General features: G+C 42.2%; 2 protein-coding genes across 5 annotated transcripts in view; one reads left to right on the top strand and one right to left on the bottom strand.

Annotated features, from left to right (window-relative positions):
• The window catches only part of LOC148741091 (fibroleukin-like), a 371193-nt gene that overhangs the window by 52375 nt on the left and 302890 nt on the right, over positions 1–15928 (top strand). The gene's annotated exons all lie outside the window — the stretch shown is intronic.
• The window catches only part of LOC111319056 (uncharacterized), a 1046-nt gene continuing 840 nt past the window's right edge, over positions 15723–15928 (bottom strand). The window contains exon 2 of the mRNA XM_022921887.2: positions 15723–15928. This exon is cut by the window's right edge and continues 557 nt beyond it. Within this exon, the coding sequence (XP_022777622.2) occupies positions 15813–15928 (116 nt within the window). The 3' untranslated portion in view covers positions 15723–15812.

Below are 15928 nucleotides of genomic sequence, written 5' to 3'. Positions count from 1 at the left end.
TTCTTGAAAGGCAATCGAACCACAATCAATGACGAAAATAACGATTATTCTCACAGTTAATCAATCTATCGATCGATCTTAAAATATCGGTCCTGTTTGTGCTAGAGGTCGAGAAAACGAAAGGGTGGAAGTTTACCAAGACTATTCAAAACTTACGAAGAACTGTTTAAAGAGACGCTAAACTTGCCTTTTGTATGCGCGTGGTGACGCTGAAAGGTCCGATTACAAAATCAATAGAAATACAGAGAAACGGATAAGCATTGTAACTATGTGGCTATCTAACATCATTCTGAAATTAGTGAACTAATCAACAATCAATCAAAAAACGAGCCCTCTGGCTAATGTCCTTAATACTCTCGGATATCCGGTGATGAAAAGTCACATGATTGAAGGAAAATTGCGTGCACAGATATAGGTGACCTTCCAACTTCAAAGAGACGTAAAAGTAAAGCGGATGTTGATACTGAAAGAAAAGACAAATTAAACTTTCGCTAACCTCTTTGTTAGATAGATATTTTACATCCCTCACAGATGTCTGTTGAATGATAAGAAATAAGTAAAAAAATAAAAGTAACAACAAAAAAAACTAGCGAAACAAAACAAACAAGCAAACAAATATCAAAGGGGGATTGAATCGAAGGAAACCAACTGTCCGATTTTTGGGGGGAAAAAGAGAGAAAACTTATTTTAAACCTTTAGATAACCTCCACGTTCGAAAGGGATATCATGCAAATTTCCTTCGATAGGAAATAAAAACAAAACAAAACGAACCAGGACATGATAGGTGAACATAAATTAAAGGAACGTTGCGTGCGAAGGAAAGTGAGCTTCCGACTTTTGGGGAGAAGAAACGTGACGCAATTTTTCTTATCGGGATAATACAGCAGGCGATGAAATCCTCACTTTTGCACGAAAAAATGTACTAGAGTACATAGAGTTCTAAGTAATCATTAAACTTTGGTTCTTATTTTTAGTCTCGTTCTTGTCTTTACACGTTTCTAGTAAACGTACAAAAACAAGCTTGCCGAGGAAGCGTAACTTACCGTTGATAAGCACACACTATGTACACTAGACAACATCCATTTGCTTCTTTTTACACCAAAAATGTTACCACATTCGTTGCGTGGCCCAACGCAGAATAGACCTCCTTATGAGTTCAATATCAATATTTTCGAGAGGAAAATTTGAAATCAACTCGAATTACTTCTATTCGAAAAACTGGACACTTGGCAAAGTAGTAATTGCAAATGTAAGGGCTCTGTGTGCGGAGAGATATACCAACACCAAACTTCAAAGGGTAACCAGATGGGGATGATTGGAGGAGATCTTTACATTTTACATTTTACATCGAGGTTTAAGTAGATGTCGCTTTGTTGTGCGGGAGGTCGAGGGTTCAAGCTCCCGCTGGACCAATATTCAGGGTCTTAAAATAACTGAGGAGAATGTGCTACCTTTCTATAATATCAAGAAATGGATAGATATTCTAGTCTTTTCGAATAAGGACGAATAAACCGTAGGTCCCGTCTCCTGCAGGGTAAGCGGTAGGAGACGTTAATTTCCCACGCACGAGATTACTATGTGGTGGATGTTCTCCCCTGGGATGGGATGGGTGGGAAGATAGCAGGTCCACATCAGCAAAATAGCTGCCATGAAACTGAGCCTGCTCAAACAGATAAAGATGAGGTGAGACGAGAGATGAGATGCTGTGCCCTCTATATTTGACTATGCTTTACAATCGAATACAAAGAGACCCCGATTGTCAAGCGAAAACCGTCGCGATCTACGAATGCATCAAGAAGTTATTAGTTTAATTTTTTGTTTTGATTATTGCCATTTATGAGATGATTTCTTCAACCCAATATGTCACAATTCCTCGCTTTCTGTGAATAAGAAACGACCGTAATCCCACTCAAATAATTATATTGAGGGGCTTTGACCAATGTCTGAGCAATTCCCCGCACCGAAATTACAAATCGAGGTAGAAAATATTTATCTTGCTGCACGCATCTTCATAAGTAATTGTACTTCCGGGACGCTAAAAATTCGCCATTTTTGACTATAAAACGGGCTTACTTTTTGTCCTTTCTGCATGAGGGGCTAGATATATGAATGTACGTTAGTATTCCTGAAGGAATAAAGTTTTCATAACAACCTAAGTATACTGTCATTGTTTAGTATTAGGCTGTCGTGGAATTACTGGCCGCTAAAAACGATCAGAAGGTTTCCACAGAAGGAGTAGTAAGTAATGAAGAAGTTGCTGTTTCTGACAATTCAGAAGTCTTTCTCTTCGAATCCAACGAAGTGCGAGTGTTGGAATCGCTGTCTTCAACCTCTTACCCTCAATTGTACGTCAATCCAAATGGCAGAGTTTGAAGATGCAGCCACGACTACTAGAGTTAGCACTAAGTCTCCCCCTCCGACCTAGGAAAATGCAACTAAAAAAGTTTTCCTAGCGACAGATGAAAGTACACTGGCCGAAGCCACAAACGCGGCTGCGAGTTGATGCAGATTCCCATCTTTCTTTTCGCTGTCATTTTACTCGAATTTTTATGGTTGTTATAAATAAATATATCCCCCCCCCCGAAAATATGTCATTATTGTGCTAAAGATTATAACCACCAGATAGTGTTTTCGTCTAGAGAAACTCTTAACAACGATCGGGTCAAGCACTGTCTGCATATTGAATCGTGATTGCTTTGCGTGCAAATATAATGCAATAAAAAAAAAGTTGCATCTGAGTAAATATGAACAAAGTCGATCAAATGTGGTATTTATTCCTAATCTACTGCGATTTTGCTACGGATGTAATTCCGTTTTTTCGTGCAGTGGCAACCTCTTTTAAGAACATACTCTGTGGAGGAAGCGATTTTGTCTTCATAAATTCCAGGATAATTCGGCTAATTGTATGGGAGTCCTCTATGCCACTGGCGGTTTCTTTGCGGTATTCCTTCAACTCGGCTGCGAGTTGATGCAGATTCCCGTCTTTCTTATCACTGACATCTTTTACTCGAATTTTTATGATTATTACAAATAAATCTGTCCTCCCCGAAACGCTGTCAAGTTTGTGTTACAGATTTTAACCATCAGATCGTGTCTTCGGCTAGAGAAACTCTTACTGAAGAAACGATCGGGTCAAGTACTGTCTGCATATTGAATCGTAATTACCTCGCGTCACACACAAAAGCACGTGTCAAAACATCTTGTGATTCCCGGCTGTGAGAGCAAAGCGCGTTGCTCCTTCTTGATTATCATGGGGGACAACTGCGATTTGAAACATACAACTTTGAAACAGGAAGAACATGACGTAACCTACCCTAGCATTATCACAAATTCGCAAATCCGTTGTGCCTTTGCTCAGTCATCACCTGTGTCAAATCTCACTTGCGTAGAATTCTATCTCTTTGACCACATGATAATGAGATGGAAAATAGAGAGTTGTCTAAAAACGTTGTTTAAACGTGATTTTTCGTAAAGCTGATAGAACCAACAAAGTCGATGGTAGGGGTCGGTAGCTGCCTCTTCAATAATTTCCGTTAAATCAGGTCATGATCCACGCAGGCTGTCAATATGATCAACACGATGGATTTTAGAGAAATATATTTTTCGACATGTCACGAGCGTGGGATAAAGAAAAAAATCTGAGTCATCGCGAGGAATCGAACCTCAGACCTTCGCATTCCGCGCTCCCATGCCCTACCACCGAGACTATGGTGAGCAAGACCCATTACGAAGTTCATATTTGACATGTGTCAAAAAGTTATGCTCAAGAACACAACTCATTGTTCGGGCAGGTCTCGAACCCTCTCGACGTAGAGTCCAGTGCGCCGACCATCAGGCTACTGCTCCTCCCACGAATAGCTCCTGACTATCTTTTCAGTTAATCCTTACTTTGTATCAAGTGATCTGAAGAAACCATTAAGGAAACCATTAAGAATCCATGAAAATCAAGGTTCAGATTTGCCGGTAAACTTGAACATCAGTCCAATATGCGTACACCGTCGTAGACCAACTTCCGAACTCAAGAATTCTTTTGGCATCTTTCTCAATCTAACACACGGATCGAGGTAAACTAACCCTATCTATAAATTACTTCATGGGTTTTGTAAAGCAGCTAAGGTCTATAACGTCCCTGAAAGACAAACTCAACGTAAACGGCAACGGCAACGTTAAAGGTAACTGCAACGGCAACAGCAATGGCAGTGGCAGCGGCAACATCAGCGGCAGAGCCAGCGACCTCCACAGCAATAGCATTAAAATAACTTAACTGAGCTTTTTCTAGTATTTATTATCTAATTGTGCTTTGTAGAGTACAAATAACATCCAAAACGAGTACAAATCTGGCGCTATTTGTACTCCAGGGAACCGGTTAGACAGATAATTCGCATCGCGCAATCGATGAATTGGATTGATATTAGGAAAAAAAATGGCGAACTTTAAATTTAAATATTTATCCAAGTTCATTAGATAAATCTAACAAAGGAAAGCAGATAGACGATTTCATCATTTGCTGAAGAAAATAGAAACAGCATCAATTCCGTTCCGCTTCGCATACTTCCGTCACGCACTCTCGTAATAAATTTCCACAAAATTCGCCCGCACTGAAATGACAATTTGGCGTAAATGATAATAACTCTCTTCTTAAACGTTTTGTTGTGTAGTATCGCTGAGTATTTTTAGGAGTTGTTTGTATTTTGACGAGCCCTACGGGCTCGTCAAAATACGGCACAATTCCTTAAAGTATGTATGTATATATGTATGTAAATGTTTAGCGATACTCCACAACAAAACGTTTAATGAAATATATGTATTCGAACTTTAGTTTGTGGACAATATAGATAATATTCAGTGATGTATGTCGTAAAGCGTTAACCGTCTCAAAACTGATTTCCATGCTTAATATGTTTTTTTTTTAAATTTAAATAAATAAGTGCGCGTGTTGAGTTCATAAATGTAAACTATTAAATAAATAGTTTCGCGCGTATTGAATCCGATTGTTTGTTCAAAGAGGGTTTCATCTTCTTTATGAAAAGCATTTCATGAACTAAACAGTCTAGTTTCCCCTGTGCACTTTTTAAGTACGTTGAAATGCTTGGTCAGGTTGCCGATGGTTTGTAGGCCGTGGTCGTTCTTTAGATGTTTGCCGATGGCCGAATTACGGTGCTCATCAATACGTTGACGTAAATGCCGGATGGTGTACCCGACGTACTCTGCATCGCACAGATCACATTTATAATTATATACAACGCATTGTTGGCTAACTATAGGAGGTTTAGGCTCACGCATTCTAAGATCTTCACAGATTTTGCGACTCTTGAACACGGGTTGAAGGATGTGATCGATTTTGTTGCTTAGATCTGATAGTTGCCTTTTCACTGCGTCAGTTTCGAAGGCTGTCACAGCCGGGAAGTGGGCTGTGGGGGTGGGCTCCCACAGCCTCTCGAAGTCTCAAATAGCCTCTGACAGTCAAAGTCCAACTCCTGGCCTACACGCGGCGAAACTGGCACTACTGACAGGAGAAGGGGCGAAGGCGAGTCACTGGCGCCTCATAACCAGTTGCCCAGGGTAGATGGGGCTCTTTAGCCGCGGTGAGGGTAACCCATCTAGGGGAAGGAAAACCCTTATATCAAACCACCGCTGCATTGAAGCTATACCTGATCGCAGGAAAGGCTTCAGGAGTAAACCTCGAGGTTAAATCCGGTGTGGAGCCCCTAAGGCGAAAGGCAGATGCACAGTACTACCTTCCGGCGGCTCGTGCAGTAAAACTGGCCCCAAATTGTAAAGGTTCATCCTTTCCCTTGGACTCAGCCAGCGGAACCGAGTGGGGGACACTGAGGTGTCTCCATATTAACCCAGCGTCTCCATATTAACCCACCCAGGCCCTCAGCGCAAACTGGAGAGGTCACTCCAGCGGTTTTTCAAGATTCCGGCACAACACGGGATGAGGCAGTTCACCGGTTCTAAGCTTCTGACCGATTGGCGTAGGTTGGAGCGCCAGGGGCCTCATCCGACGGTGGGAGAAGCCCTCGTAGCTTCATCGGGTAGCTACCGCCCGCCTCAAACTGGGCAGCCCCCAGCCAGTAAAGTGCTGCCCCGCCATAGCTTGCCTGCTCTACTGGGTGCGTAGGGCTTAGGGGACCTCCCCGACAAGCGAGTCACAACTTTGCACCAGGCAGTCACAAAAAGAAAACATTAAAGAAGACTCCAGCTCTTCGTATCGCAAGCTGGAACGTTCGCACTATGTGCCCTGGTCTCTCTGCTGATCTTCAACAGATACCGACTCCCGCAAGACCGCCATCATCAACAAGGAACTGACACGGCTTAACATCGACGTTGCCTGTCTCCAGGAGACTCGGCTGGCCGACAGCGGCTCTCTAAGAGAATCAGACTACACCTTATTTTGGCAAGGCTTGTCCCAGGACGAGCCGAGGCAGCATGGAGTAGGTTTTGCTGTGAGGAACTCGCTGCTCGCCACCACAGAAGCGCCGACCGGAGGCAGCGAAAGAATCCTAGTCCTCCACATGAAGACATCTACAGGGCTTGTCAACTTCCTGTCTGTTTACGCCCCGACCCTCACATCCAGCACAGAGGCCAAAGATCAGTTTTACGAAGCCCTGGAGGAAACAGTGTTTCAAACACCCCGCTCCGAAAGCGTATGCCTGCTAGGCGACTTCAACGCATGCGTTGGATCCGACTGGCAAGCATGGCCCGCCTGTCTCGGCCATTTCGGTGTTGGCAAGTTAAAGGAGAATAGGCAGAGACTGTTGGAACTCTGCTGCCACCATGGCCTCTGCATCACCAACAGCTACTTCAAGTGCAAGGAACTGCAGAAAGTGTCTTGGAGACATCCCCGGTCCCACCACTGGCACCAGCTTGACCTTGTCATAACCAGGACAGCAGACCTCAGCAGCGTCCTCCACACGCGAAGCTACCACAGCGCAGACTGTGACACAGATCACTCCCTTGTTGGCAGCAAGATCAGGCTGAAGCCCTGAAGACAAAGACTCGCCCCCGCAACAACACCTGCGCTACTGCCGACCCAGCCAAGGCTCAGAGCTTCGTCGAGACCCTTCAGAAAAAGCTTGTTAACCAGCCTACAACCGATGACACGGAAACCAAATGGTGTCATCTCCGGGATGCTATCTACGACTCTGCCATGTCTGGGTTCGGAAGAAAAGCACACAAGAATGCTGACTGGTTCGAGGCGCACTGGAAAGAAATGCAGCCAGTCACGGAAGCCAAAAGGATAGCCTTTCTGGCTGACAAGCAGAACCCTTGCCACAGCACACGAGACGCTCTCAGAGCAGCTGAGAGCAAGGCCCAGCAGACCGCCCGCCGCTGTGCTAACAAGTACTGGCAGAGCCTGTGCGCCAAGATCCAGACAGCTGCCGACTGTGGTAATACTAGAGGGATGTATGAGAGGATCAAGACAGCCACTGGCCCCACGAACATCAAGACAGCACCGCTCATGTTACTCCAGTATGCCTTTGCCGACTGCTCGGATGGTGTATGCATTCGGACAAGGGCAGACGACAAGCTCTTCAACATTGCCAGGCTGCGCGCCAAAACGAAGACCCTTGAGGTGCTCATCCGCAAGCTGCTGTTCGCAGATGATGCTGCCCTAGCATCTCAAAGCGAGGCAGGCCTCCAACGCTTGGTTGATAAGCTTTCTCACGCCTGCAAAGAGTTCGGCCTTACCATCAGCCTAAAGAAGACCAACATCCTTGCCCAAGTTGCACTGACACCTCCCGTCAATATAATCGACAATACTGAACTGGAGGTGGTGGACTCTTTTACAACGACCTGCTGAGCGAGAGGACCAAGCTGCAAGTCTACCAATCTTGTGTCCTTTCCACACTCCTCTATGGTAGCGAGTCATGGCCCACATACGCCAGACAAGAGAAGCGGCTCAACGGGTTTCACCTCCGCTGCCTTCGGCGTCTCCTCCAGATCAAATGGCAGGACAGAGTCCCCAACGCCAAGGTCCTTGGGCGAGCCGACATGCCTAGCATCCCTACACTACTCATCCAAAGACACCTACGATGGCTTGGCCATGTACACCGTATGGACTCCGGTCGCTTGCCAAGACAAGTCCTCTATGGGGAACTGCGGGAGGGCGTCCGACGCACGGGCCGACCACTCCTTCGCCTCAAGAATGTTTGCAAGCGCGACCTGCAACTCACTGAAGTCAACCCCAACACCTGGGAGATCCTTGCGCCAGACCGGAACGCCTGGCGTCGCGGTGTGAAGGACGGAGCTCACAGGGCTGAGATGAAGGCCAGATCCGAGGCGACTATCAAGAGGGGGACGAGAAAGAAACGTCGAGGATCAGTTCAAGAGGCCACTAACTACATCTGTACCAGCTGCAACAAAGATTGCCACTCAAAAATCGGGCTTTTGAGCCACTCAAGAGCCCGCCAACACTGATGCGCTGACCATCGCCTCTCCGAGACGAGGATGCCGTATTACTGAGTCAGCTGACTTTTGATCTTTAAAAGGCAAAACCACTCGGTGAACAGCATTTTCGTTGATGGATAATTGAGCTTGCACTCCAGGGTTTTCCGACCTAACTGAGGTGACAAATTGAGAGATGGTGGAATTGATGAGGTGGTCGGGATACTTGAGGTTTGTAAACATCATCTTTAGATGATCACATTCAGATTTGAAGGACTCCCATGTGGACGACAGACGGAATGCACGATTCAACATGGTCTTGAGTAGTGATTTCTTGTACCTTTTATCGACGTGGCTCTGGTGATGAAGCAGTAGGCCTGTGTTTGTTGGTTTCCGATAAACACTAGTTTCTAGTTTACAGCCTTTCTTGAGCACTTCCATACCAACAAAAGGTAGCTTGTTTCCAGATGCTAGCTCCATGGTGAAGTGTATGGACGGATGGCAGTTATTTAGCGTTGACGATAAATCTTCTGCCGCTTAATTATTATGTTTTTAGTTATTTAACAAATAAGTTGTTATTTCGTTGCCGTTTAAGTAGAATATAAGAGGAAGCGTAGTGGCATAGAATAATCAAAACAGTGACGTATCTAATCAGGGCGTAGTGCACATAGGAAATTATATGTAGCAGCATGATTTTCGAGTAAACCCACGTTTGATGGGAAATTAGTGTCCATGAAGTGCTGTAAGACGAGAGCAAGCCCTGATTCTCACACGGAATTGCACATTTAGATGCGAATTTCCTTAGCTAGTAAGTAAGTAGGTAAGGACTTTATTTATAGAGGGGAACACGTAACAGCTGAAAAGCTGACAAACCTGTGGCCCTCTAACTAGATTATACAGCATTACAAAAAACTGATAAATAAATAAATATATAAATAATTACAAAATTATATGATAGAAATAGCAGGATATATTAAAAATATTCAGAGCGATAAAATTAATTTATAAAAAATTAAAATTAGATACTGTGCTATTGCTTAATATTGTTTCAAAGTTGTCCAGGTTTCAATATGAGCTTATAAAATGCTTTTTCAAAGCTGTTTTAATAGTTTTATACTAGGCTTATTTTTGATATCATGGGGAAGGCTGTTCCATAACTTAACTGCGTCAACACTGAATGCCTTGCCACCATCGTTATTTCTTAGGTATTTGGGACACACTAAATTTAAATTGCCATGTCTAGTAGACCTATTGTGTACAGAAGTGTTCGTCTTGAGCAAGTCTCTGATGTAAATCGGAACATCGCCTTTAAGGCTCTTAAAAATCATTGTACACTTATTTAGTTTGATTTCATCAAAAAAAGGCAACCAGCCTAGTTTACTAAAGTTTACAACACTTCTAGAATAAGAGTCCACTCCAAGAATTACTCGGGCAGCCCTTTTCTGTAACCTTAGGAGACAGTGGAGTTCTTTAGCGTCGCAGATATTCCAAACCATGCTCCCGCACATAAGGACGGGTTTAATCAAGGCGTTATAGTATGAGTCTTTCTTTTATTGGAAGGTATCTCTTTATCTTTTTCAATAAACCAATACGCTGAGAAAGCTTGGCCTTTAGGCTAGAAATGTGGTCACTAAATGTAAGATCTTGATCGAGTGTTACACCAAGCAATTTATAAGAAGTTACTTGATGTATTTCGGCCCCATCAAGGGTCACTGACAGGTGATTGCCATCAGCTAATGATGAATGTAGCCTATTTCCGGTGATAAGTAATGCGTTGGTTTTAACGGCGTTTAGGACCATCCCATTTTCGCTAGACCATTTACTTAATTTATCCATGTATTCTTGAAGACGTCGTTCCAATTCCAAAGGTGCATTACCGATATTAGCGCTGGCTTTAAATGTGGTGTCATCCGCGTAAGCATGAATAGTTGAGTCCGATCCAACAGCTTGGGGAAGATCATTGACGAAAATTAAAAACAGTAGAGGTCCTAATATGCTACCTTGAGGAACTCCATTGGTTAGCGTAAGTTGTGACGAAGTCGAGTTATTTACAGTAACACACTGTTTGCGATTGAGTAGATAGCTCAGCAATAGCTTTACAACTTTATCTGGAAATCCATATGATCTTAACTTTACCAGGAGAATGTCATGATTGATCAAGTCGAATGCCTTGCTATAGTCCACAAAAACTAAGCCGCTGACGTTGTTCTTATCAAGGTCAAGAAGGACTTGGTCCAGAAGAAACAACAAAGCAGTATCCGTGGAGTGGTTTTTACGGAACCCTGATTGGAAGCGGTATAAAAGTGAATTTTCTGTTAAGTAGGTGTTCACAGCATTGAAGATGTGACTTTCAAAGACTTTACAAAGAATAGGCAAAATACTAATAGGACGATAGTTTTGAATATCTTGCTTGTTTCCTTGATTCTTGAATAGAGGTTTAACCTTTGCTATTTTCCATTGTGAGGGAAATGTACAAGTTTCAATACAGTGATTTATAATTTTAGCTATGGAGCATGATATTTCAGGAGCTGCAATCCTTAGAACTCTGGCACCAAGCCCATCGATTCCCGTGGCTTTGTGTGTAGGTATACTTAGAAGATAATCGTTAACCTCACTAGGAGTTATTTGCGGAATAAGATTCTCAATTTGACTGTTAGATTTGTCTGGTGGACCAGAAAGAGCATCATAATGAAGTACAGGTGCCGCCTTTGTGAGACGTTTATATACATCAACGAAGAAGCAGTTAAAGCGTTCAGCGATTGAATGGTCATCCTTTATCAAGTTGTTATTTTCGTCAGCAATAGGGACGGAGTCGTCGTTATTCTTTGTATCTTTAGATAGGTCTTTAATTAAAGACCAAAGTTTCTTTGGAAATTTTTGATTTTTACTGAACTGAGTTTTAAAGTACTGTTCCTTCACATTTCTTAGTTTCCTCGTCACTTTGTTTTTAACCAGTTTAAAAGCAGACCAATCTTGCTCATTTTGTGTTCTCCTGGCCCTCTTTAGAAGATTATCGCGTTTATTTATTTCGTTGTATAGATCATTAGTGAACCATTTCGGCTGATTGATTTTCTTCACACTCTTAGACTTTAAAGGTGCGTGATTATCTAGAATGTCATTAAAGATTTTGTACCAAGATTCAACAATGTCATCGGCATCTCGAAACAAAGGAGACATCCCAAGGGGCTTCTCTTAAGTCTCGCAGAAAGCACTCTTTGTTGATTTTGTCGATATTTCTGTATTTGATTTTGGAATGTTGTTTACGTTGTGCATCCGTGGTTTTGTAGCACCTCAAGATGGTGACCGGAAGGTGATCGGAAAGTCCAGATTTACCTATGGATACTTCTCTAATTCTAGCAGGATGACTAGAATACATATGGTCTAAGCACGCATCAGAGGCAGGTCTTGTTACCCCATTTACCATCTGCGTTAATCCAAGACTGTTCAGTGCCTTTGCGAGACAATGTTTTGAATAACAGTTGAAATCAATATAATCCAAATTGAAGTCTCCCAGAATAATCAATTCATTGTTTTGGAGATGGGCATTTTCAATATTTTTACCCAAGCTCTCATTATAATCTTTGTTTGCTGAAGGTGGACGGTAAACACCAGATATCAAAATCGGTCTCTTTGATTTATGAGGACAAATTTGAAGCCAGAGAGTTTCAAGATCATCCAGTTCCAAATCTCTTCGACGTAAAGCCATAACTTTCTCATTTACATACGCAATCATGCCGCCACCTTTCTTCCCGATTCGATCCTTTCTGTGTAATGTGTAGCCGGGTATCATGTAATAGCTGTCTGGAATTTTACTTGATCCGAACGTCTCAGTGAGAATTAAGACGTCGAGTTTAGCAGCATTGTTGTAGTTCGAGGTGAGCATTAGCGATTGTTCTTCCAATTTGGTGTTCAGTCAGTCGTTGGATGTTCCAGTGGCAGACTGATAAACCTCTGAAGCCTACAGGAGGTTGAAGATTATTAGGTCCTGGATTGACGGCAATATCGAAAATAGAAGAATACACAGACAAAATTGGCCAAGCTTGACGAACCGCAACAACGCGTGGAGCTACAAATTCAATTCGCAAGGTGTGCATTTCGAAGGCTTTGACTTACAGTTGAACGTAGGGCAGATATTTCCTTCCCAATGAAGAGTCTGACTGTAGAGCGATCGAATTCAGGTGTAATTGAAGTAAATTGGCTAAGTAAAACGCTGAAAATAGTCAATAGAAGCACGACTGCAAAAACATGTCTGCACGCCATTACTAATTTATGCACCTCACTAGGAGTTATTTGCACCTAACACCTAATAAATGTAGCGATTTTGTGACCTTAAGTTAGAATGGAATAGAGGAGATAAATTCTAAATAGGAACGTGTAATGTTGAATTGTCGAAATAAAGCCTGAATCAAGTGAAAGTATACAGTTCAAAATTAGTGAACCAGCGTGTGCGGGAATTTTTCAGCAACGCAAGTGAGAAATTCTGCGAAAATGTGCTATTCTGAAACTTATGCTTTTAAAAATGGTGACGCGAAAACAAAATAATGCAATGTAATTAACCAATAGATGTCATATTTCCAAACGTCTCTTCACTGATAGATCACAGATGACGATAGATCTGGTAAGAACAAAAAAGTGTCACACTACCGAAGCTGAGTCACTCATGTTCATATCAAACTTAAATGCTGCATTTCCCGATGTCATTCACAACTATTTCCTTTCTCTTTCCTTACATATGATGACTTTTCCCTACATATGATACCCGTAAGCCTCGTTGTCTACACAACTGACATTCGTAGAGGACTCTCCAACTTGTCGAGAAGGACTGTCCTTTCTCCAGCCTGTGAAAGACAGAAATATGTAAAATGGAAATGTATGCAATCATTAAAGAAATCGAAACACCCAGCTAACTTAACCGTGGTGATTTCTACTTCGACCCAGGTTGTTACTGATATTCTTACAAACTGATGTTAGCGCCCAACATTGGACAATCGAACATGAGCACGAGCCAACCCCTGATAGTGATCAGCATGTAATTTCTCCTCACAATCATAATCTTGGATCATTCATTAACATCATAAAAATAAAGAAAGTGATCTCCAACCTCAGAAGCTTTGATTCTTAAAATAATATTCCTTTTCAGTGCCATGGGAAATGTTATGATTGGGTGTAAAGGGTCAAGCAGAAGATGTAAGGGAGTCAACGAAAGTTGCACTACTTTCTTCAAAATTGTTGCAGACAGTGTGCAGTGTTATAGATGTTGATGACACTTGAAGTATATGGGAATATTAATGATGTCAAATAGACATCTCAAACCATATTCCCCCACAGCGTCTGGTAACGAAGGACATTTAAGACATTAACATCATCGATTCAATCTGGTGAGTTATATGTACGGAGCCCTCCGTGCTTATTTTTGAACTCCTTGAAAATAGACGCAATTGAACTGTAACTGAATAAAGGCTGATAGTTTCGAAAGAAACTGTTTGGGGCTGCGTCGGTGAGAGTAATGAAATAATTTGGATATATCAGCAAAGTTGAAATGGTAAATTGGCCACCGCAACGATTACAAAAGCTGACGTTTCGAGCGTTAGTCCTTCGTCGGAGCGAATAGAGGAATTGTGGGTTGTGTGTGCTTTTAAAGGCAGAAAATGGATCTACGTTATTGGTGGGAACATAGCAACGAGAAACACATGAGTAAATTAGTGGAATGAAAAGCGTTCGTTGATCCCTGTGGGATTTAGACTGCTGGTTTGAAAGATGAGCTTTTGTTCAAGATTTTTACGGCTTTCCGTGCTACCTAAGTGTAAGGAAAGACCACAAATTGCCATATGTTGCTTAGAATGATTAGGTAAATTAAAATGTCTAGCGACTGGTTCCGACGTGTCCTTGTCATTCCTTTCCACGCCTCGAAGGTGTTCTCGGAATCGGTCACCGAGTCACGAGCGCATTTAAAAGTGCCTGGTTGGTCATTGATGACCAACTAGGCACTTTTAAATGCGCTCGTGCACGATGCAAAACGTGTCCTTTCATTCACAACACTGATAAAATATCGGGACCTAAACGATCTATTAAGATCACCGATCACTTCACGTGCACCTCCGCCAATGTAATCTATTGCATAACTTGCAATTATTGCAAAAAGATATACATCGGCGAAACAGGCAGAAGACTAGGTGACCGATTCCGAGAACACCTTCGAGACGTGGAAAGGAATGACTAGGACACATCGAAACCAGTCGCTAGACATTTTAGTTTACCTAATCATTCTAAGCAACATATGGCAATCTGCGGTATTTCCTTACACTTAAGTAGCAAGGAAAGCCGTAAAAATCTTGAAAAAAAGCTCATCTTTCAAACCGGCAGTCTAAATCCCACGGGGAACAACGAACGCTTTTCATTCCACTAATCTGTTCATGTTTTTCTCGTTGCCATGTTCCCACCAATAACGTAGCTCCATTTTCTGCCTTTAAAACTACTATTATTGCGGTGGCCAATTTACCATTTCAACTTTGTTGATATATCCAAATTATTCAGTTACCCCCACCGACGCAGCCCCAAACAGTTTCTTTCGAAACTATCAGCCTCTATTATAGCTGACCACCCAGTTTCCTTCAGTTGGCTAATAGATTAACAGAATATTTTACATCTGTTGGAAGATCAGCAGCTCAGGAAGCTTACGATCTTGCTTGTGTACATAATTATCATATCAATCCTGCTATGCTAACCCTCTTTCCAACGCCTGATGATTGCCCCGACTTATTTCGATTTCACCCCGTAATGGAAAAGGATATTGAAGGTGTAATTAAGGGCTTCTCTTCCAACAAAGTACCAGGTAGTGACAAGATTACTACCCGCGTCCTCAAGGCCTGTTTGCCAGTCATAGTATCAATTATTACAAGCATTATGAATAACTCATTTAGATCTAACTGTTTCCCGAAAGTATGGAAAATGGCTGAGGTAACTCCTGTGTTAAAGTCTGGCAACCCCGAAGATCCCTGTAATCATCGGCCCATCTCATTACTGCCAATACTATCTAAGGTGTCTGAGAGATTAGCTTACCGTCAGTTCGTTAACTACATAACCACCAACAAGATCTACCAATATATATATATATAAACCTCAGAGTTTTTCGGTCTAGACCCTCCTTCATTGCAGTATTATTTTAGATAAATTCTCTCAAATAAACCGAGCAGAAATGAAGGCCATTTTAATTAAACACAAATTCATTAAGTACTTGTATTCTTCTTGGTGGTCAACAATGCAGAGGTGATCAAACTTGTAACAATAATAATGAATGAACTTGGTTTTTTTTTCGAATTCACAAACGCAAGTAAATAATAAGACATCAATTTCAACAAATACCTGTCTTTTTTCTGAAACAAATAAACACTGACTTTACATGTTCATACTTAGGGAAAATGTCATTCCTTCTTCTCAAGAAGCTTTTCAATAACCGACAGAATGGCTTGATTTGTTTGTTGTTGTTGCTGTAAGACAGTCACCATCACTCGCTGATTCTGCTCTTGCTCTAGTCTTC

The sequence above is a fragment of the Stylophora pistillata genome, chromosome 1 (genome assembly GCF_964205215.1).
Source record: "Stylophora pistillata chromosome 1, jaStyPist1.2, whole genome shotgun sequence".
NCBI classification, from domain to species: domain Eukaryota; kingdom Metazoa; phylum Cnidaria; class Anthozoa; order Scleractinia; family Pocilloporidae; genus Stylophora; species Stylophora pistillata.
This window is presented reverse-complemented; position numbering and strand designations above follow the sequence as displayed.